At 54.7% G+C, this 22,236-nt stretch overlaps 1 protein-coding gene across 3 annotated transcripts in view; it reads right to left on the reverse strand.

Annotated features, from left to right (window-relative positions):
* Positions 1-5,550: 5,550 nt before the first annotated feature.
* Positions 5,551-22,236, reverse strand: part of MAU2 (MAU2 sister chromatid cohesion factor) — a 30,610-nt gene continuing 13,924 nt past the window's right edge. Inside the window, exons 6-19 of one of the 3 annotated variants that reach the window (XM_058727322.1) lie at positions 21,859-21,886; positions 21,427-21,555; positions 20,008-20,154; positions 19,830-19,920; positions 18,570-18,673; positions 17,548-17,625; positions 17,189-17,254; positions 15,030-15,116; positions 13,427-13,476; positions 13,153-13,230; positions 12,864-12,975; positions 9,872-9,962; positions 8,869-8,996; positions 5,551-8,500 (exon numbers count right to left, since the gene is read on the reverse strand). In XM_058727322.1, the coding sequence (XP_058583305.1) occupies positions 8,426-8,500; positions 8,869-8,996; positions 9,872-9,962; positions 12,864-12,975; positions 13,153-13,230; positions 13,427-13,476; positions 15,030-15,116; positions 17,189-17,254; positions 17,548-17,625; positions 18,570-18,673; positions 19,830-19,920; positions 20,008-20,154; positions 21,427-21,555; positions 21,859-21,886 (1,264 nt within the window). In that variant the 3' untranslated portion in view covers positions 5,551-8,425. Of the gene's footprint in view, positions 8,501-8,868; positions 8,997-9,871; positions 9,963-12,863; positions 12,976-13,152; positions 13,231-13,426; positions 13,477-15,029; positions 15,117-17,188; positions 17,255-17,547; positions 17,626-18,569; positions 18,674-19,829; positions 19,921-20,007; positions 20,155-21,399; positions 21,556-21,858; positions 21,887-22,236 lie in introns of all 3 variants that reach the window. The other 2 variants (XM_058727321.1, XM_058727320.1) reach the window with 2 other exon arrangements.

A 22,236-nucleotide genomic window follows, 5' to 3' on the forward strand; every position in this document is an offset into this window, starting at 1 on the left:
GAATGGCAGATCAGTGATGGACAGAATGGCAGAAATCTGCCATGTGCCAGGCCACCGCTAGGAGTCAGTCCGGGTTCGCGTAGTCCACGCCACGTGACCCCACAGCCTGGTGCCTTTGGAGGAGCTGGTCAGATATAAAGGTGAGAATCTGGGGCGCCTGGGTGGCTCAGTCGGTTAAGCGGCCGACTTCGGCTCAGGTCACGATCTCGCGGTCCGTGAGTTCGAGCCCCGGGTCGGGCTCTGGGCTGATGGCTCAGAGCCTGGAGCCTGCTTCCGATTCTGTGTCTCCCTCTCTCTCTGCCCCTCCCCTGTTCATGCTCTGTCTCTCTCTGTCTCAAAAATAAATAAAACGTTAAAAAAATAAATAAATTGGGGCGCCTGGGTGGCGCAGTTGGTTAAGCGTCCGACTTCAGCCAGGTCACGATCTCGCGGTCCGTGAGTTCGAGCCCCACGTCAGGCTCTGGGCTGATGGCTCGGAGCCTGGAGCCTGTTTCCGATTCTGTGTCTCCCTCTCTCTCTGCCCCTCCCCCGTTCATGCTCTGTCTCTCTCTGTCCCAAAAATAAAATTTAAAACGTTGAAAAAAAAAAATAAATAAAAAAATAAAAAAATAAATAAATAAAGGTGAGAATCTGGCGTGCCTTGGGAGAGAGAGATGAACGAGCTTCAAAAATCCACGTTGGCCCCAAGCTGTGAACCTGAACCGCTGATTCTTTTGGGTCCCCCGACTCTTGTTAAATGGCCACATAGCATTCATCGGAATGCCTCTGGTGTTCCCTGCATCACAAACGCGTATCGTGTTGTCTCCTGTGTCTCCGATGGATCTAGGTTCTGGCCTTTTCCGAGAGAGTTAAGAGACGGAACGGGAGTGTGTTCAGCACTCACCCACTGTCCTCACTGGCTGTGATCACCAAGGTAAGGTGTGGGTGTCCTGTAACCAGGCCAACCACAAGTGTGGCCCGTGACCATTTCAGGACACGGTCGGGGAGGGGTAAATAATCCCTGGAAAATAATCTCCTTAAGGTTTTGGGTCCGAGGAGAACTAGATGCCGAGAGGGAGAAACAGATCCTGTGAATGAGGGATTTGGGTGTGGCCCAGCTGGGACTTCCTTCTGTTGGCACCAGAAGGCAGAGGAATGTTCTGGAGGCAGGAAGAACTTCTTCAAGAGATGAATTCCCTTTCCCTTGGGAGGGCGCAGCTCAGGAAACAGTGTGGTAGCTGCTGGGCTGGGTGTTAGGAGCACTTGGATAAGGAACTTGGCACTGAGGCATCTGCTCTGGTTGGTTTGTGGTGATGTCTGGAATGCCCTGACCCCCATCACCTGCTGTTGGTGTCCGCGTTATACAAGGGGGGGGGAGGGTCAGTGACCCCATTTTGTTTTTGTCACTATCCGACCACCCCCCCATGAACATTTGGCCCCGTCTGCGTCATCCCCACCCCCCGTTTGTTTCTGGGAGATAGGCGTGAGTGTGGTGGGGGGGAGAAGGACCTGAGGGGACCCAGGGACTTGATCTTTCTTCTGGAAATGGGGGCTCGGCCGCTTTCTCCATCCATCAGTGTCCTCCTGGATATGGCCCAGCGTCAGCTGTACTCAGGGTGCTGTGGGTGGCAGCCCCTGCTCTTCAGAGTGCCATAGGAGGGCTGGCAGCCCCAGTGCCCGCCCAGTACCCTCTTCTGAGTAGCCGGGCAGGAGGGCCGGTCCACGCCCTCTCCAAGACAGTCCTGGTGTCTGCGTCGCAGAAGTTGAAACGCCGGCCGGCTCTGACTGGCTGTTTGAGGGAGGTCTCCCCTCTGTGCCGTCACTGTGCCTCCCACCTGTCCCCTGGTTTACCGTCCTACAGGGTGCTGCTCTCCTCTCTCAAGTGGGATGAGGCTCACTCCTACTTGAGGCCCATTGTCAGACTCCTGGTAGAATGTCCACTCCCTGAGGACAGGGACTTTGCCTGATATGGCTCCTGCTGTGGCCCCAGCACCCAGCAGCGAGTAGATACCAAATCAATGTTTGGCAAGTAAATGAGGGAATGGTGTAGCCCTAATACCTGGAGAACCCTGGGGGTCAGCATCCCCGATCCCACAGGATACAGGAGAGGAACCGAGAGCCCCTGTGGGGGAGGCTATTCCACATCCCCGCAAACGAGGACAAGGCCTGGCCTCGCCGGGGACTGGTAACCTCCAGCCCATCCTTCCCAGCTGCAGCCGGACTCCAGTCGGCTCTACCAGGTGGGAACACTGCTCAGGCCGCCATGCCCCCTGGTGGCAGAGGATGGAGCAGCCCGAGCTGCCCACAGCAACTGGTGACACATGCAGATGAAGACAGAGTGGGAGATACACTTCCGGTTCAAAGTGATACTTCTGAGCAGTTTGTACTTAACCCTTTAGGGGAGCATGTGCGAGCAGAGCTCTACAGCAGCAGAACTTGTTCGGGACCACACACTCACTCTGGACCGAGTCTGCCTGATTCCATGGATGCACGCGGAGCTTGGATTCCGTGTTGCACAGACGCTACGTGTGCGGATTCGTGGTCAGGAGGGACACTCAAAGCAAAACAAACACACGCTGACGAAGTGGCCCGTCTCTGGAGAGCTGTGTTTCGGAGAGCTTTTCAGCGTCTCTGAGACGGGGATGGGGCAGACGGTGCTCTCTCGCTCACAAACTCCTGATCTAGCGGAAGAACACTGTGATTTTAAAAAAATGACGTTCGTCGTAGCAGCTGTTAATGTACTGGGAGTCTTGTATTTCTCACACAGCAACGCTACAATAGTCTTTTGAACTCTTTTCTGATCCTTGAAAAAAGTACCCAAAATATCAAAGTAGTAAGGAAGTCAAATTAACACGGAATTTTCCCGTCCAATTGCGTTGTAGGCTCACTTCGTGAGCATGACTTTGGGGTGAAATAAGCTTTTAAACTCTTCGGCAATGCTCCTCCTCCCCTTCCCCTGGCCCTCTGGGGCCCGGAAGCAGCACTTAGAGGGGATGGAGGATGAGGGAGTGGAGCTCCCTCGCCCCCCAGCCCGTCCCTTGGCCCAGGTGGAGTGTACAGCCCACCCTCCTCTGACCCCAGTAGCACTTTGGCCTCTTGTATCCAGTTGACAGCTTTGAGCTGACTGGGGTTTACCAACATCGTTCAAATCAAGGAAGCCATGTCAGATGCCGGACAGACGGGAGGGACCATAGAGGCAGGGCTACCTGCCTCTCCTTGAAGAGCCTTCTTTGTGGGGAAACGTCAACCTGACACACTCAGGTAGGTCAAAGGGGGAAGCCAACATACACTGTGAACGTTTCAATTCCCAGAACCCCCAGTGTGCATTGGCCTGGGGGTGTGAAGTTCATACCCCCCTGCCGTATAGTAGGGTCCTGTTGGCATTTCTGGGGGTGGGGGGGGGCGACCCAGGCACAGGGACGGAGCATGCTGACACCCACAGACAACGTAGGCAGGTGTCCACAGTGGCACCTGCCAGTCCTGCCTGTGCTCTTCCTCTGGGGCTGTCCTGTGGACTTGCTGACATGTGCCGGGCCCGAACTGGGACATTCCTGGCTGATGCCGGGCTGCTGAGCGGAGCAGCCGCAGGGAGAGTGCCCCTGGCACGGGGACAGGTGGGAGCAAGCGCAGAATGTTCCAGGATCATTCAGGGAGGAGGCTGGACAATATCCAGGTGGGAGAGGTGACTGTGACTTGGGGAGGGGCGGTGGAGATGGCCAGGAATGGGTGGAGTGACAGGCAGGATGTCTGAGGACGGGGGTGTGTGTGGAAGGACAACTAGTGACCCCCTACCCTGGCCACTCAGTGCTTGGGCCAGCTGCCCTTGCCACCCGCTGACCTCTGTGAGGCCCACTCCTGTCCTCCCCCTCCTCCTGTGACCACTTCCTGGCTGTGTCGGTCATCCACGTCCCAAGTGTGTCCTTCACCCCCGCAGAGCTTCTCCATACCGTGTCCGTTTGTGCTGACCAGTTTTGCTGACGGGAGCCTGCCTGGCTTTACCTGAGAGGTTCCCCCCAAATCTAGGACTCCAGCAGCCATTCTTTGTTCATCGTTATCTGGCAATTTGGGGAAAATTCTCTGGGAAGTGGTTTATTCAACCAGGGCGTTGTGCTGCAGCACCCAAATGAGCCTACTTCCCGTGAAACAGTGGCCATCTCGGGACCGGCTTGCTAGTCGCATGTGATTCACTCCCAGCTGGTGGCCACGTGTCTGCTGGCGGGTAGTTTTGTCACCTGGTGGATTTGTGGCTGTGCTCTGGTTGGGTGGGCTCAGGTTGTGATTCCTGCAGAGAGGCTGGGAGGCTCAAGGTGGAAAAAAACGACGTCCAAGCCAACGATAGGGCAGGCAGAGTCCACCCCAAGTGACAAAGCCATTTATGGCTGGGTTGTTGGGGATGGAGCAGAGGGGGGCAGGCGTCAACAATGGGGGTGGTGGGGGCCACCGTGCTGCAGTGGGGAGTTCTTCCTGGCAGGGCTGTGTGGAGTCACTGACACACCTAGTGGCCCGTGGTCCTGCCTTGGGACCATGGCCCAAAAGAAAGCTCAGACATGCTCCTAGGAGGGAGCAGTTGAGACCACCTTGGCGTTACTGTGGGGCATAGTGATGAGACCAACACGAGGGCCTTGACACAGTGTGGGTGGCAGCCAGGCACCATCCCTGCATGTTAAGAACAAGACATGACCCAAGAAAATCAAAACCACGTGTTCAAACAAAAACGTGTAGGGGACATCCACAACAGCAGCACTCCTCACAAGAGCCACAAGGAAGAAGCAACCCAAACACCTATCGACGGACGAATGGATAAACAAACCGGTCCATCCATACAGTGGAATATTATTCAGCTTTAAGGAATGAAATTCTGGCTCATGCTACAATGTGGATGAACCTTGAAGATACATTGGGTGGAAGAAGCCAGACACAAAAGGCCACGTGTATGATCCCATTTATATGAAATGTCCAGAACAGGCAAATCCAGAGACAGAAAGCAGATTAGTGGCTGCCAGGGGTTGGGGGAGGGGGAATGGGATTGAGAGTTAATGGGGACAGTATTTCCTTTTGAGGGGATAAAAAAATGTTCTTGAACTAGACAAGTGTTGGTTGTACAACACCGTGAATGTACTTAGTGCCATTGAACTGTACACACTAAATGGCTAATTTTATGTGACTTTCATGTCAAAAAAGAGAAGAAAAATTGAAAAACAAAAAACAATCCCAAACCCTTTGTTTTCTAAGAACACAGGAAATAGGACACTAGGTGAATAAGCAAGTACGTCTGTGGTAAGAGCCAGGGAGGCACAGGTAGCGCTGTGGACCAAATGTTGGATGTCTATGGGGTCCCCTCTCCTCCAGGTGGGGCTGTTCTGGAGGAACATCATCGGTAGAAGAGAAGACTCAGGTTTCCGCTAGGTCCTCCAGTCCAGGGGATGGGGCTTCGCATCCTCACACCTGTTGGTTAGCAGAACTCCCCGATGCCCACTCGTCTAGTGGCCCTGCTAGCCCGGCCAGAGGGTGAGAGCCCATCTCTGGAGTAGTGCACACAAGGGACAGATAACACGACAAAGACAAAGCAAGTGATGGCTCCTGCAAATTATTTTACTTTGAATATATAGGAAAAGAAATCCAAAAACGGGAAGCTATGTTCTATGGTTACGTCTTTTAAACAATGTTTTGTATTTACAAAAACTTTTTTCCTGATTAAAAGCACCAGCTGAAGTTACAGGCTGCTAAAACCAGAAGATATTACAAACCCATTAAAAGACATTATGCCAAACATACTTCTTAAAAACCCTTAACAGAACAGAGACAATGCAATCAACAAATGCGACCCACTGCACCAGGCAGCCCTTATCTGATTTCCTTGCCAGTGTTCCCAGTAAGTGGGGTGGAGTTCTTACCCCAGGAGAGGACCCTCGCTTCACCCACGGGTGACTGCAAAGACCCAGCAGTGGGGAGGCAGCAGCGTGTGTACCCGGAACCCAGCATCTCCTGGACCAGCCCCCAGACCCTGAGGACCACAGGAGGGAGTGGAAGGGGCACACAAGAGTCTGGCCAGCTTTCAGTAATTTACCTGCCAACAGGAATCTTTCTGCTGCTCCCTCCCTTGCACCGCTGTGCACGGAAAGGCTTGGACTTTTCACTTACCTATTTTTTCTGTATTTTTTCTGAATACTTAGCTATGAGTGTGTAAGGTCTCCCTGGGTGATCACTTGCTGCCTGTCTTAAACTCTTATGATTGAGTGAAAAACTGAGAGGCACTCAATTCGGACTCACAAGAAAAGTACTATGACAGCTTTATGTAACCAAAAGATGCTACAGCAAAGGGAAAGTTCAAAGCTTGCACGCGCATAAATGCATGTACACGCAGTCTGGCTTCCATAAAGCTAGAGTGGAATATTAAACATGGAGTACTGAATTCTTAGCTGTAAACATAAAAACTTCTCCTTAACTTTATATGAACATAGATAACAGGGTGGTCATTAAACATACTTTAACATCAGAACAGATGTTAAGTTTTGAGGTTCTTATTTCAACTGCTCTACATAAAAAAATGCCCTAGAAGCAAAGAAAGGCTTAAATAAATATGAAAAGACAAACATGTACAGTGTGATTGAAGAAGTAATGAGGGTCTGGAGAGGTCATACAGTGCGGGGTCCAGGCCAACAGGGGCAGCTCATGGTAAGAGGGGGCTCTGTCCCTTGGGTGGAGGGGAGGGCCTAGAGGGTACCCTTGAGGAGGGAAGAAGACAGGACAGGACAACTTGTGGCCACATGTCATACCCTCTTTTGTAGGCCTCATGGGCCCGGGAGGGTCAGCCAAAAAGGGGGCCCTGAGCAGCATGGGACAGTGCTAGGCTCTCCTGAGTGATCCAGGATGCCACAGAGATGGTGGGTCCTTATAGGACAAGTCCCGGCCAGCCCATGCCTCCAATCAGCAGTTCACTTTACACGCCTGTCACTGGCTTCCCACATGGGCAGCAAGGGCCTGATGCTGGCCTGGTAAGGGCAGTGGCCCAGCGCAGGGAGGTCTGCTGACAGCCCTGCTTGTGGCTAAGGCACACCCAGGCCTCAGGGCCTGAGCAGCTGACCTGAGTGATCCCAGTGTTCCTTCTGTCAGACACTGAGGCTTCGAGAAGCAGCCCTCACAGTGCAAGGGTAACAAGATGCAAACTAACAAGCCACCCTGACTAGCAAGACCACTCACCATTCCTCTGGGGAGGCGCTCCGAGGCACCGCTTCCAGGCACCGGAAGCTGGAGGAGGTGGCTACCTCGACTGCCCCCAATGCCACCATCACCGCTGGGGTACCTCCTCGACTATCCAAGAGGAGCACAGAACTGAGCACGGTTGTCTGAGCCTGGCAGAGCCTCCTGGGGTCCGGCTCAGGAAGAGGTTTCAATGCTGTCCCAAGACCCAAGGCAGGCAGGTCACCTCATCCTCCCTCCTGAGAGCAGGGCGAGGGACCAGGGGAACCGCTGTCTGCTCGCCAGCTGAGCTCCAGGCGTCTGCGGACACCACAGAGCTGCCAGGAAACAAGGCCCTTCTTCCTTCGGGCACCCTGAGGTGGGCTAAGGAGGGTCCCCTCCCTTCTCCTCTGCTTCCTGCCCAGCAGCATGGATGCTGACGGGGGAAGGTAGCTGATGCACACATTAAGAGTCTCAGCCCCCAGCTCCAGCTATGTGAATCACCACACACGCACACACACACACACACATGCACACCCGTGTCTACAAGAATGTGCACCTCCATGGCTGGACACTGAATCCAGTCAAGGTACAGATGTTTGGAAGCCGAGCTCCTGGGTCCTCCAGGGTTCCCGATCAGAGGCCCTGGCTGTCAGATGGGGGCGGGGAGGACACTGGACAGAAAGGCAAGCTGGGACAAGTGTCATGGTGGGATGTGCATTTTTGTCCCTGACACATGCCATTACTTCTTCCCTCCAATTTTGGGGCAGAAACTGGCGTTTTGCCTCTGGGCTCTGGAAGTTGCTGTGAGCAGAGGAAACACTCCAGCCAGGCACGGAGGCCCAGGCGATGGAAGTCATGTGGCAATGCACCAGTGGTACCACCCACCCTGGCAACTGGCACCCCAGTCCCCTGCCCAGACACGTTCCCTTAAAGGCGTGACTCAGACGTGGAAGCAGAACTGGCAATTCAAGTCCACTTTAAAACATGGCTCTGGAAAGTTGGCTCCAATATCCCACCTGCAAGCCTCAGCACTGGGGGTCTTGTTACACGGTGGGAATGGCTGGCCAGCCCTTCCTGGGAGGGCGGAATCAGCACCGCACACTCCATAGGGACTTGGAAGCTCTGGAGACAGTCAGGAAGGAAGCCTGGGGACACACACTCCAGCACACCTCCAAGGAAAGCTCAAGTGCCATCTGGATGGAAGTAGGGGACACACTGGACCCCACAGAGTCCCCGAGAAGCTGGGTGGCTCCCTTCAGGAGCCTCACAGGAGGCTGGCCAGGCTCGTATTGGGTCCATTCTGAGCTTGGAACTGCACGGGAGGTGGGCCATCCGTCCACTGCAGAGAGGAGAGAACACACGGGCGAGGAGCAGGGGTGTAATGGGCTGTGTGTCTGCCCTGGACTGCTGCCCTCTTTGGGCTGGTCGCCCAGCCAGGGCCCTCTGTCCTCCACACGTGAGTCAGCGGAGCCCCTGGGAAGCACCCTACATCACCCACTCGGGTGACTGGTGCTGTCTTCCCGATCTGAGGGCCCTCCTGAGGCGAGGCTGAGTTAGGGATTATTGGGAGACGTGCAAGGAGATGGCAGCCAAGCGTGTACGTCCCTCCTCAGGGAACAAGCCCCCTGGGTGCTTCAGGCCGGGTAAGTAGGACCCGAGGAGCCAACCAGCACCCCCATCTTGCCTCCCCAAACCCAGTGCCTATACCGTGATGAGGTTGTGTTCAGGGAGACTGCAGGCCTCAATGTGGTCCTGGAGCAGCTGCTGCGAGAAGTTCTGATGCATCTGGGCTGCTTCATGGGCGTCTATGGCATTCCCACAGGCCTTGTTCAGGTCTAAGGGTGGGACACACACACAGGGTAGATTCATCTTGCCCTGTCACCACCCCCATGTCCTCCCTTTGGGTGTGGGTAGAGCCCTAAGGTCGAACCAGTAGGTTCCTATGTACCTGGCACGTCACCTGCCCTGAGCCTTGTCTCAGGATCCGCAAGCCCACCTGCCAACAGTCTTCACACATGCCCTTCTGAGTTCCTGAGTCATGTTCTTGGAGGTGAGTGAGCAGTGTGGCCCACACGGACAGACACAAGGGCTGGTTGGGCAGTGTAAGCTCTTAGGGCTCCCTGTGGATATTGGCCCTCCCGGGGAGGGCGTGGCCAACCCTTAGGCACACAGGAACTCACTAGAGCAGGGAACCCAACACCCACTTCTGAGGCAGGAGGACTGAATAGGCCCACAGAGCCCACTGCAGACAGGAGCAGCTCGTCCTCTGTCTCTTCCAGGGGGCCCTGGGTGAGTCTCTGGACCTTAATAGCACAATCTGTAAACAGGGGAGCAGCAGTAACAACGCTGATGGCTGCTGAGAGCCCACTGGGCACCCAGAGCACCCTGGCCAGTACTGTCTGATGGACGACTGACACAGCCATTCAGGGGGAAGGAAACCAAGAATGAGGGGTAGGGCTTACAGCCCAATTCTTCACCCAGACTCCAAGAAACGGCTTTATGGAGAGACTGAACCGATCCTGTGTTGAGCCCAGTGCCTGCTGCCCCCAAACAGGATCTCCTGTGGAGCCTGAGTATATGCTGGAATTGGGGCTGTGCCCTGCAGAGACCCAGTCTAAGCAGAAGCTAAACAGGGCTTACCCGGTATCTTCTAGGCTTGGGCTCTCCCCAGTGGCCCTGATCTCTGGGAAGGGGTGGCTGTTGTACTCACCTCTCAGCAGGGCTGATGACCACAGCTGCACGGACATGTCTGGGATCTTGCTAGCCAGCTGCATGGCAGGCACCACCATGTTGTTACTCTCCTGTTGATCAAGAGCAACCAGGGAAGGGAGTGGGGGCTGGGGCCGGCAGCAAGGACAGCCTAGGACCCACCCACCACCCCCAGCCCAGGCTGTGCCCTCTTTCTGCTGACTGGCAAGCAAGCTCCTACTCCTACTTCAGGGCCCATTTTAAGTGACCTCTGAAGTACTCTTCTTCCTCTTCTTCTTTTTTTTTTTTTTCAGAGAGAGAGAGAAAGGGAAGAAGGGCAGAGGGGCAATCTCAAGCAGGTGCCATGCTCAGCGCATAGTCCAAGGCAGGGCTCAATCCCACAACCCTGGGATCACGACCTGAGCCACAATCAAGAGTTGGACACTCAACTAACCGAGAATGAAGTACTCTTCAACACCTCAGGAAGAAATAAACTGCCCTCACTCTTCAACTCTGCACCTACTTCCTCACTGGGGCACTGTTGGCTATGGACAAATCTACATGCTTTTGTCTTTCTCACCAGAACAAAAGGCACTGGCAGCAGTCAGCTCTGGACCCAGATCAGGAGCCGACTAGAAATGCACATTCAGAGGTCCCAGGGCATGGGAGGAGGAAGCAATCTGCTCTGGTGGGAGTGATGAGGACCGAAAGGATAAAGGAGGAAGGGAGGTTTCTCTGCTACGTACAAGTCCACTCTTGTGGGAGGCTACCTGACACGTGGGGCTGTGGGACACCAGGGTATGTCAACTCTCCAACTCTGACTGAGCGGCTGTACAACGCCACCCCCGCCCCCCTCAATGCCCAGCATGTGCTGAGAGTGGACAGGGGGCCATAAATACCCATACCTGACCCCATGATGACTGGTACCACTGCTCTGACCCCCCTCAGCCTAGGGACCACAAGCTCTGCTGGCCTGAATGCTGGATTCAAGGTGACATGGGAGAACTCCCTACCTAACAGCTGCTGACAGACAGGTGTCATATAGCCAAGAGACCTACAAATCATCAAAAGCAACTCCTGAAGCCTAGCTTCAGCACAGACATGATCGGGTGAGACACGCCTCCTTACAGACACAAAAGCCCAATGACTTCACACTGTCCCATGGCTGGTACCTCAAAGATGAAGTTCAGGTGGGTCTCAAAGCTTTTCGAAACTGAATGAAGTCCTTCTAAGACCTCAGAATGCACAACAGAAGACAAAAAAACTACTGTATTCCTTTAGGCCTGGGGTTGGGCCTCTGTTTGGAAGCTGCCAGAAGGAGAGTACCCGTTGGTTCTCCTGGGCAAGCTCCCCCATGTCAGCTTGTGGCCCCACAGAATCTGGTATGAAAATGTATGATTCTGACAGGTACTCTGTGTGAAGCTGCTCACGAACTCATGATGCCTGTGGACACGCTAGGCTGGCAGGCCCAGGTAGAGTTGGCTGTGTCTGGGTGTGTCTCCTTCAGACCTGAAGCCACTTGAAGCCAGGCTTGGGTCTAAGGGTCCTTGGGGGTCCCATGTCACTCCACATAGGCCCAGACACACAGGGAGCAGTGGAGGCTCCTAAAAAAGTTCTATAAGATGCCCCAGGATTGCCCCAAACATGAACCAGAGCTGCAGCTGAAAAGCTGCTTTGCTTACCCTGCCCCATTCAAGGTGGCTTCTGGAGACTTCTAGACAAATGAGAGCCAGTGAGGTCTGGTTCTAAGCCTGGGTCTGCAGTTTGGGACTGTGTGACCTTAATCTCCCCATCTGGAAAACGGGGTAATCACACACCGGGGTAATCACCACACTGAGACATGAGGTGGGCAGCCCACACTCAGCAGTGCCTCATGTTGAACTTGTTCCCCACGTGGCCCCTAAACACACACCAAGCCACTGTTCTGTGTGCTCAGAGGCTGAGGAATAGGCGGACAGGGTATTCAAGATGGAGCAGAGTTGCACTCTGAAGGGAGAACCCAAAGCTTGTCCTCTTCCTTTGGAGGTGGTGACGTCCCCAGTGTTCAGGCCATGGCCACCAGGACCTGAGCTGCGGGGCCACAGCAAGTGCTTGTCATATGATTGTGGGGAGTGGGATGGGCCAAGGTTGTTAAAAATGCTCATTCTTAGGGAGCTCTGGGGTTTGATCAGAGGAACCCCTATGGGCCAAGACACATACCCTGTGTTAGCTAAAGTGAGGCCAACTAAACTACGAAGCAGATGTTGCTTCAAAATTCTTGTGGCCGCGAAGAAAACTCACCCAATGGTACAGAAAAAGACAAAATATCAAATTATGAAACAGCCTAAAAAACAAAACATATGCGTAGGCAGAGGCAGCTGGAAACAGCTAGAACACAGAAGACATGCAATCACTTCCTTCTTTGCTTCTCAGACTTTCTATCATGAACAGGTCACATTAGATGACATGAACAAATACTATCTTAAAAAAACTAATCGCCTCATGAGGTCTACAGGTAAGAGGAAGTGACAATGTACACCCCAGATACTCCATCTGACTCAGACACTTAGAGTTGGCTGATCCCACTGGGGACCAGTCCCCAGGAGGCCATTCTAGGTAAGAATGAAAACATGGGGTGCCCTAGGCAAAATGGAGCCTAAGGTATCTGGCTGAGAAGACATACCTGTCCATCCCCAGGTATTACCATACAGAAGGGAAACGTGCCCTCAGCCCTGCCAGCTCTGGACAGCCCACAGGGCTCTGACTAACCATTGCCTCTGCTTAACCACTGCCTGCATATGGCACTGGGCACATCTGTCTCACAGACCCACCTTTCAGGGATCCAAAGCTCCCCCAGCCCTGCTTCCCATGGTGCCAAGGTGCCCCTTCCTTCACAGAGCCTCATGGAGCAGTGGGGAGTGGGCGGGTTACTGAGATAAAATCATGGAGGAGCACAGGATGCAAAGTGCTGCTGGGTGGTAGTCCGTAAGCACCGTGCCGGCCCCCAGCCTCTTGGCCCAGCCCCAGACACTCACTCTGTGGTTCCCCAACACATAGAAGATGTGGCCCAGAAGCACCAGGGAGCAGGCTGTGAGCCGGTTCAGGTCCTCCGCGTTGGACATCTTCAGAGTTTCTCGAAGAAATCGCCTAGGCAAAAACAGATGCTAAAGCCCCATGGGGATGCCTCATCGGTAGGAAAAGGCAGCAGCAGCCCCAAGGCCCTGAGCAGAGCCCACCTTTCTTAGGGACAGAGGGCCTTGGGCACATACTGTCAGGGAGCAACACAGAAGGGCGTGGGGCAACCGGTCCTCTCCCAGTACTCACTTGGCCTCATTGTAGCGTCCCTGGAAGAAGGAGAAGAGCCCTCGCACATAGAAAGCTGCTGCTCGGAGGCAGTGTGAGCTGATGGGAGAGAGCAGGTGACACTTCGGTGGGATTTTTGTGAGTGCAGCAGGTTTACGAAGGGGAGTGGGAAGAGGGTGGGGAGAGAGGTACAGATACACAGGGCAGTTGGGTCCCCCCCACACTGGCACCACTTCAAGAGCGGAGAAAATATAAGACAATAGGTCAATGGGCACTCAGCACTGGGCCTTCCTACCTGACAGGGAAGCTATGGTCTGGATTGATCCTCTCCAACAAACTGTACAGCTGTGGTGGAAACGTCAGTTAGAATCATTTTGCATAAACATGAGAAAATTCAGCCTCAAACATCCACTAAATTGACTAGGGCCACTTGCATCTTCCCAACCCAAACTTCACCCCAAATCCCATGCCTGAGTGAGGGGAGGGGTCAGGACCTACAAGGACAGATGAGGGCACTGTAGGAGACTGCACAGAGCTGTCTACTTCCTCACCCCCCTACCCGACAGGAATCACGGCCTCCAGTGTGAAGGGCTGGGGTCCTCACACCCTCAACCTGCCCTGTGTCAGATGAAGGGGATGGGGGGGGGCGGGAGGAGTCAGGGCAGCTGCTTAGTCTCAGCCTCTGTATGGTCAGAGGGGCCCTGCGTGGAGGAGCGAGGTGGTAATATCAGCCCACATGGGTCTTGTGGGTTGGGGGTAGGCTTTATGTGGAGATGCAGGGATCCTGGGAGGCTCTGATAGGCAGCCATGTGACTGACTTCTTAGGTCCTCTCTGGCTGCTGAGAGGACAAGGGTCAAAGTGGGCTGAAGCTGCTCCCAGTGTCCCCATAGCACCTCCAAGAGGCAGACACTGAGAGGGCAAAGATCCTCCATGGGTCACCAAGTGTGACCCATGGAGGCCACTCCTGGCCCTATGACGACCCCGCCCATTGCTTCCTAACTGCTAGAGTGAGAAGTCTGGGCTTTCTCTGCTCCCTGCAGCCCAAAGCATCCAAACTAACCCAGAAGCTGGGAGGTCAGCTAAACTTTTTATAGACAAGAGATAAAAATGAAAACCATGAAGGTGGAAAAGTAACTAAATCTGAGATACTCTGGAGGCAGGATGCCAGAGCTAGGAGGGGAGGCAGTGACCCTAGGGCTGAGGGGGGAATCCCAGGGCTAAGGGTTGCAGGGGGAACCTGGTGAGGGCACCTCTCCTGTGAGGACAAGCCCTGGGATCCCCTACCCCTTAGGAGGCTGGGTCATTAGGATAACCTAGGAGCACAGTGCAGAGGACTGCCTGCCTGAGCTACTGCTCCTCGGAAGTAAGCCATGAGGCCTCACTGACATTCTAGAACAGACAGCTCAGGGTAGAATAAACTGGATTTCTTCTGTGGGGCTCAATGAAGTTTGGCTCATTAAAAAAAATTTTTTTTAACATTTATTCATTTTTGAGAGACAGAGTATGTGTAGGGGAGGGGCAGAGAGGGAGACACAGAATCCAAAGCAGGCTCCAGGCTCTGAGCTAGCAGCACAGAGCCTGACGCGGGGCTCAAACCCACCAACTGTGAGATCATGACCTGAGCCGAAGTCAGACGCTCAACCAACTGAGCCACTCGGGGACCTCAACTTTGGCTCATTTTTAACACGGAGAAGTGTTATTTACCTAGGAAACGTTCCTGTCCTAGATCTGGCCTGCCCCAGCCACACTTGCAACTCTGTGGGGGACACAAGTGTGATGCTTGCTGAAGAGTGGAAACACTGGGGTTGCTGAGATCTGCTGGTGCCCAGGACAACCCCAACCCCACCACCCCCGGATAAGAGCTGAAAAGATACCAAACATGAAGCATGTCACCTACTACCTCTTGGTGTCTATTTCCTTCCCGTATATACACACTCGCCAGATTGGTCACGATGAAGGCCCACAGCTCCTGGTGGTTGGTGAGCTAGGACAGGACACATAGGCATTAGAGGGTCAGGCTGGGCAAAGCCACATCACACGAGGGCCACTCAGTGGCACAGGAGCCATCCAAGTGCTCCACAGCAACTAATCTAGAATCATCACTTTATTCCTCTCATTTCAGGCATACCCCCCCTTGCCTGCCTCCTAAACCCCAGGAGCATATAGCTATTAGTTCTTTTCACTATCAAACTGTCATCCACATTATAAGAAATTCAGGAAACAAAGGAAAACCAGCCACCCCTGATCCTGCCCTGAGAACACACTGCACTTTAGTCCATTTTCTGCTTGTTTCTCAGGTCTGAGACCTGGACAACCCCTCCTTCCACACTACAGCCAGTGACCCCTGGGACTCCAGTGTGGGCTGACACAGCAGAAGCACTTGCTGGTCCTGGGGAGGACATGCCAGGAAGGTAGCTGAGACTGTCAGAGACCAGAGATGCTGCCGATGGCTGGTAGTAGATGACCGGTGATCCCAGCTCTTCTTGGGAAATAGAAATGGTCAAAAGAGGGATCAATCTGAGCGACCCGAGTGTTACCCAGATCCTGGTTCCCAGCGGGGCTGAGAAAGCACAGCTGTGCAAGAGGCTGAGGATGCCTAGGAAATGCAGATCCCACCCACAGGACCCCAGCATGTGCCAAGGAGGCCCAGAAGGTCTTCTGATATGAGCAAAGACGCTCTGGTTTGTTTGTTGTAGGACCACAGGAAGAGCACGTGTCTGGGGCCAGGGGGTTTGAGCGTGTATCCTGGCTGCACCACTTCCCACGTGGCCTGTAGGAGAGCCACGCGGACTCCCTGAGGCACAAACTATCAAAGCAGCAGCAGCCACTTGTGGGAAGTAAGATGGGGAGGGAGAGGTGGAGAGAACTTCATGGGGCCGTGGGATAACTGCAGGCAACACAGGGCGCTGTGTGGCGGTGTCTTGGTACCGCAGCACAAGCTGACCAGGGCCCAGAGGAGTGGGCATAGATGGAAAGGCCCAGAAGGCCTTGAGAGCGGACACCACATCTACTCTCACACTCTGGCATGCAGCCAGAGGCTCCTAAACATTGCTAAGACAAGCAGTGGGGGTGGCGGCATCCACAGCCACACAGAGCATCTCAGAGGAGCAGCAATGCCGCCGAGCCCAACCCCAGGAGCAAATAGACTGACACAAGGGACAGAGCAGAGCTCCCCATCTGACAGGGCGCACGCAGCACCCCCAGCAACTTTACCCGAGTCACACAGCCACCCCCACGTCCCAACATCTCTGCTTGGGGCTTCCTCGGTCCCCTGGGAGGAAGGTGTTGCTAGCCTCCTTTTCCTGTGAGGACATAGAGGCCAAGGTGGGGATGTGCTTATCTGGTCCTGGAATAAGGCAGGCAGACTGGGGCCTGGCACTGTGCTATCAACTCCCGGACCTGGGAGTTGGCGGGGGGCTGTCTCTGAAGGAGGACGTGGCACCAGCTTTTTCCCAGGGCGCAGTGGGACCTGTCAGAGGCGAGAACATCGCCCCAGCGGAGCTCCCTTGTGACCTGCAGCACGAGGTATCCTCTGCCCCCAGTGCAACCAGGCTGCTGTAGGGTGAGGGCAGACCCAGCTTTGTGTCCCGGGACTGCTGTTGGGGTGGCTCCAGGGATCCCCTGAACCCTGCCAAGTGACTCTGCATTTTCAGCTGTGACAGGAGCCAACACCAACCTGGCAGGATATCAGGAAGGCTGGGAATCAGGAGTGAAAGAGGCTGCACAGGCCACAGTACCAGTGGGCTCTGGGCTCTCCCTGGTGGCCGTCCTCCAGGTTAGTTGGGGAAGCCCCACCCAAGGCTAGCCAGAAGCCTCCTTGCCCACAGTTATCTCCTGTCATACTGTGCTGCCAGTGCCAGCCCTGATGCATCTGAGTAGCACAGATCCTGCCACGGAAAGCCCCGGCCCGTCACTGTCATGACCCACATCAAGCTGCATGTTGTAGAGTGGCCCACTGGGCACGGTTTCATGCAGAGGCTGTCCTCATCACCGACCACACCCGACTCCTCACTGAGAAGCACCGCCCGCCCCATGGAGTGAGGGCCGGCACCTTACCCGCAGGGCTGTGGTGAACTGGGCTTCTGCATTGTCCATGCAGTTGACAGAGACACAGTACAGGCCCTGGAAGAAGAAGGCATTGAGGCCCTGAAGCCAGTTTCCCCAGGGCTGCACAACTAAACCCACAGGAGCCTGGTAAGTGACGACTGAGCCAGCTACATCTGAGCTTTATTCCAGCAAAGAGGCAGAAAGATGGCACGCTCAATTATTCCCTCCTCCCAGGACCTAGGTCAACTCAGACTCAAGATGCTGGTCAGAAAGAAGCCCACCGGAAATATTCTGGATGCTGTGTGGGGTGGCAGTCACGGGATCACCAACTGGAATGGGGCTGGGGGCAGGCAGCCTGGTGCACTCACCAGCAGCGTGTGCAGCTGGGCGGCGTGGTTGGAGAAGAGCCGGGGGGACTGCTGACACAGCTGGCAGACCTGGGAGATCTGTCGGGAAAGAGCATGCTCAACGTCACATGGCCTGTAACACAGGACCTGGTGTCCCAGCAGCATTTGGGAGGCCCTCGAAGCCGACAGGTGTGCCCACATCCTACCTTCTCTAATCTGGGCACAAAGTCCCAACAAAGGTGTCTGTTGTGAGGGCCAAGTGCAGGCCCAACCTCCTCGAGAATGGTGACCCTTGTCCATCACCACCACCTCTTCCTCTCTTTCTGCCATGTGTCTCAGCCATACAGCACCCTTACCTACTCAGGGCACCTGCTTCCTCTCAGGAAGATGAGCATCAGAGATTATGGATCAGGGCAGGAGGAGTGTTAGGATCACCATCAGGGGACCCCAAATTCTCAGACCCCGTGTTCCCTGGGCATGCCTACTTTTAGAGAAAGGACTAGTGATTTCTCTCTCTCTTTTTTAAAATTTTTCTTGTTTATTTCTGAGAGAGAGTGGGAGAGAGTAGGGGAGGGGCAGAGAGAGAGGGAGACACAGAATCTGGAGCAAGTTCCAGGCTCTGTGCTGACAGCACAGAGCCCAACACAGGGCTCGAACTCACAAACTGCAAGATTGTGACCTGAGCCGAAGTCGGACCCTTAACTAACTGAGCCACAACCCAGGTGCCCCTCTCTCTAAGTAGGCTTCATGCCCAGCGTGGAGCCCAGTGTGCGGCTTGAACTCACATCCCTGAGCTGAGATCAAGAGTCTGATGGCTCAACCAGCTGAGCTACCCGGGTACCCAGAACCTTTGACTTCTGTATCATATTCTCTGATTAGTTGTGTCCATCAGGGTCATGAACTAACAAATTATAGTGAAGCAAGCCTGGATATTCTGTTGACACACATTGGGCAAATTTACATTCTCCCATGTGACGACTTCTGAGACGTGGCAAACTCCCAGTAGTTTTCCCACCCGTGTGCGTGGCCTCTGGTGGCATTACCTCCTGCAGTGCAGTAGCCTTGTGTCCCGTGACAAGCCTGCACATGATGATGTGCTCGAGCAGGATCACTTGGAAGGAGGACAGGATAGGGCTGCAGTCAAGCACTGGGGGTGAGAAGTGAGGGTGAGCACTCAAGGTACAGCTAGAGAAGAGACCCCAGGAGACTGACACAGAGCCTCCTGGGGACTTCGCACCCTCCGCCTCATACCACACTGGCCCTGTGGCAACCCAGGTCTGAGCCCATCTGCTCTGCTGGGCACCAGCTCAGCACCAGCTGTCACCTCACTTGGTGCCCACTGCACCCTAAGAGCAAGGGGGCTCATCTCCTTCTCCAGGTGGGGAGACAGGCTCAGAGCCAGGTTTTAGTGATCAGAGTGTTCTAAGAATAAGAAACCCTAAGAGACTGGTCTTCCACCCTCACTCTAGTCTGAGCTAGGGGAGTGCTCAAGAGCACTCTGGACACAATGGTTCTAAAAATGTTGTAGCCCAGGAGATTGAAAGTGTGCAAAAAGGCCTCAGGCAGCAGTGAGGGAACCCAGCTATTGGCTTCCTTGAGAGGCTGCCCTCATACTGGAACCAGACAGCACCCACAGCCCTTTCCCAACTCATCTGGAGGGAAAGAACTGCCATTTTTGTGGGTTTTGATTCTACAGTCTTGAAGGCTCCTCCCCCAGTGGCACTTATGAGGGCACAGGAAGCAAATGAACAGATTAATAGGGGTGCTGAGCCAGCCATGGACACATGCAGCTCTCAGATTCTACTAGTCACAGGACCCTGGGTCCCACGAGATGGATCAGTTGAGCATCCAGGCAGAACCCAAGACCTCTAGAGGGCCTGCTATTGGTCAGTGAGATTGAAGCTCCCATCCCAGTCTCACCAAGTGTGATGTGATCCTCAGTCACAACAGTGAGCACAGATAACAAAAGTAGCCGCCGACTCCTAACAGGCTCTGATGGGGACCCACTAACCCTCACACTCATCTTAAGCAGTGGGGGGATAGGACAGAGATAGTACAAGACCCCTCCTGGCCACAGAATAAGGATCAAGCCCAGGCTTGGCCTGCTCTGCCCCTATCCCAGACTGCCCCCATCTTCCTACTGGGTTAACAAGACCCATGGGGCAGGGACTCATGGTGACTGCTCAGCACTGCTGTCATTCTGGATTCTTCAGGCCAGCATAAGAGGTGGCACTCGTGCCACCCACCAGGGGGCGCTGTGGCTATGCAACCTGCCAATGGAACACAGCCCCACTGAGACTTACTCTTGAGTTTCTCCAGTTGCATGAGAGCTTTGTCTGTGTATTTCTGTGCCTTCTCCAGGTAGCCGGCCTGCATGGAGTGCATCACGGTCACCTGGCAACAAGACCAGACAGCAGCGGTCACTGTGACCCTCTCCTCACCCCCCCCAGCCACCCTGGCCCCAGGCCTCTAGAGACTCACCAGGTAGACGAGCACACACATGTGCTCCTTGGGCAGCCAGTGGAAGAGGTCAGCAGGGTTGCTGGGCAGGATCTCATCATCGTGCAGCGTGGAGATGGTCTGGATGCACTGCTGCAGCTGCTTCAGGCATGGCTTCACACTCTTCACCTGGAGCAGGCGAGCGGCACCACACGCCTGAGTGCCTGCCCACTCCCACCAGGTGCCAGGCCCCTCAGGACACAAGGCTCCCACAGTGGCGGCTAACCAGGTCTTGCCTGTCCAGCAACTTTTTAGCCCCCTCCTTCTAGGAGCCCCTGCTATGCTCACTACTTGCAGGAAGCCCACCCCCAGATTGGTCAGCCAGCTCTCAGGGAGCATGGTGGGACCAGGTAGGTCATCTATGGGACTAAGGCTTGGCCACCACCCGGTGCTGGGCCCAATACCAAGTCCTGCGAGAAGTCTGTCCAAAGACCCTGTTCAAATCACGTTTCTTCTTTCCTGTAGTAACCCCAGGAGAGAAGGACAGGGCTTGGGCAGCTGGTTATCCCAGGGGGTGGGAAGTGGCTACCTGGGAGTCCTGCAGATGCCATGGTTTGTACAGACTGGCCTCTCTGCACAGGGAAGCCCTGTCCCAAGGCCCCCACAGGCCATTTACACAGCCATCAATACCCCATGAGTGTCTGCTCTGTGTTTCTATGTGTTGAGCGTGGTGCTTGGCTCAACAGGCACAGCTGGGTGCAAGAGGGAGAACAAAGGAAGCCCTTCACCAATGAGACACCTACTCGGCACTTTCTGGGGCCTTCACAGCCACTAGGCTCCACCTGCGGCCTCCCAGGACACCAGAGAGGTCCTGCCTGTGGTTGGTCACTAGGACAGGGTGGGGAAGATGGAGTAGCACCCCCAAAAGGCTGAGATGTTCACCCATGCACAAATGCAGCTGCTCCTCGACCACACGAGAATTAGTCTACTCTTGGATACAGCTGATCCTGTCAGTCCCTACTTGAACGGCATAAAGCCGTCATCAGCTGGGGCAGGGGGTGGGGTGTGGACAGACACTGCTTGAGCACCCGCTGTGTGCCAGGCACTATGCCAGAATCCTGTTTATTCTCACGGATTCCCAAACTGCCCTTAGATGCCTTCGACTGTCCACGCACTGAGTGGACGTGTGCGCCACAAATACTCTTGCCATTATGCTGGGAACAGGAGACTCCCATTCTCGGAGTGCCCTCTGCTCACAGGGACAAAGCACTTGTGCCAGACCATGACAAGGTGTGGAGCAGAAGCTGAGCTCTCAATGACAGCCATGTTGTGTGGCTAGTGACAGGATGCAACGACAGAGGTGACATCTTGGCAGGAAGCCTACTCACAGCCTGCTCAATCCCCATCAGCCCTCACACGGGAGGCACTACGTACCTGCCCAGCATCCAAATAGTGGGTCACCTGGAGCACTAGGAAGAAGACACGCAGAGACTCCTTCTGGATGGGGTTCCCCTGCCAGTTCTCAACTATCTGTCCACAGAGGGTCAGCAGCGGGTGGACTTCCTGCAACTTGCGCTCCATCAGCAGCAGCTGGGGAGGGAGACACAGGTGGTGGGAGCACCCCTTGGTGCACAGGGCTGCCCCCCTCCAGGGGACCACCAGCACCACAAAGAGGGCACAAAACAAACCCAGGTTGCCCCTTCCTTAGCACAAATCCCACAACCTGGAATGAGTTTCACTTCTGAACCCAGCAGGGGCACCAGGGCCTCGGCCTTGCTGCAGCCCGCTGTACATGAGGGTCTGGGCCCCCAAGGGGGGGCTGCACCATGGCAAGTGAGCAGGGCCTGGCTTCATGTCCTCCAACCAGCCCCACTCCACCCAGCCTTGACTTACCATCCCTTTGCTGAGCAGGAACAATGCCCTGGAAAAGAAAGGGTGAGTCAGTCTGTGGGGCCCTGGCATCTCCTGGGACTGTGCCACCCCAATGTTCATGGGGACCTAATGTGCCAATTCTGGGGATAATTAAGTGGATGACAGCAGTCCCTGGTGGTCTCCAGCCCCAGTGAGATGTGTTTTATTTACAACTATTCTATTTTACCCTATTTGATCTTTACTATTTTTGCCTGGTTTAGATGTTCATGAGGCTCAAAAGCCCAGAAGGCATAAACAGGTGCTCAGAAAGTGTGGAGGAGCAGAGTATGGAATGGTAAGTCTGCCATAATTTCACCCTGGCTGACAGTGTACACAGGGCTTCTGTGTCAGTGGATGGCA

The sequence above is a fragment of the Neofelis nebulosa genome, chromosome 4 (genome assembly GCF_028018385.1).
Source record: "Neofelis nebulosa isolate mNeoNeb1 chromosome 4, mNeoNeb1.pri, whole genome shotgun sequence".
Lineage (NCBI taxonomy): Eukaryota > Metazoa > Chordata > Mammalia > Carnivora > Felidae > Neofelis > Neofelis nebulosa.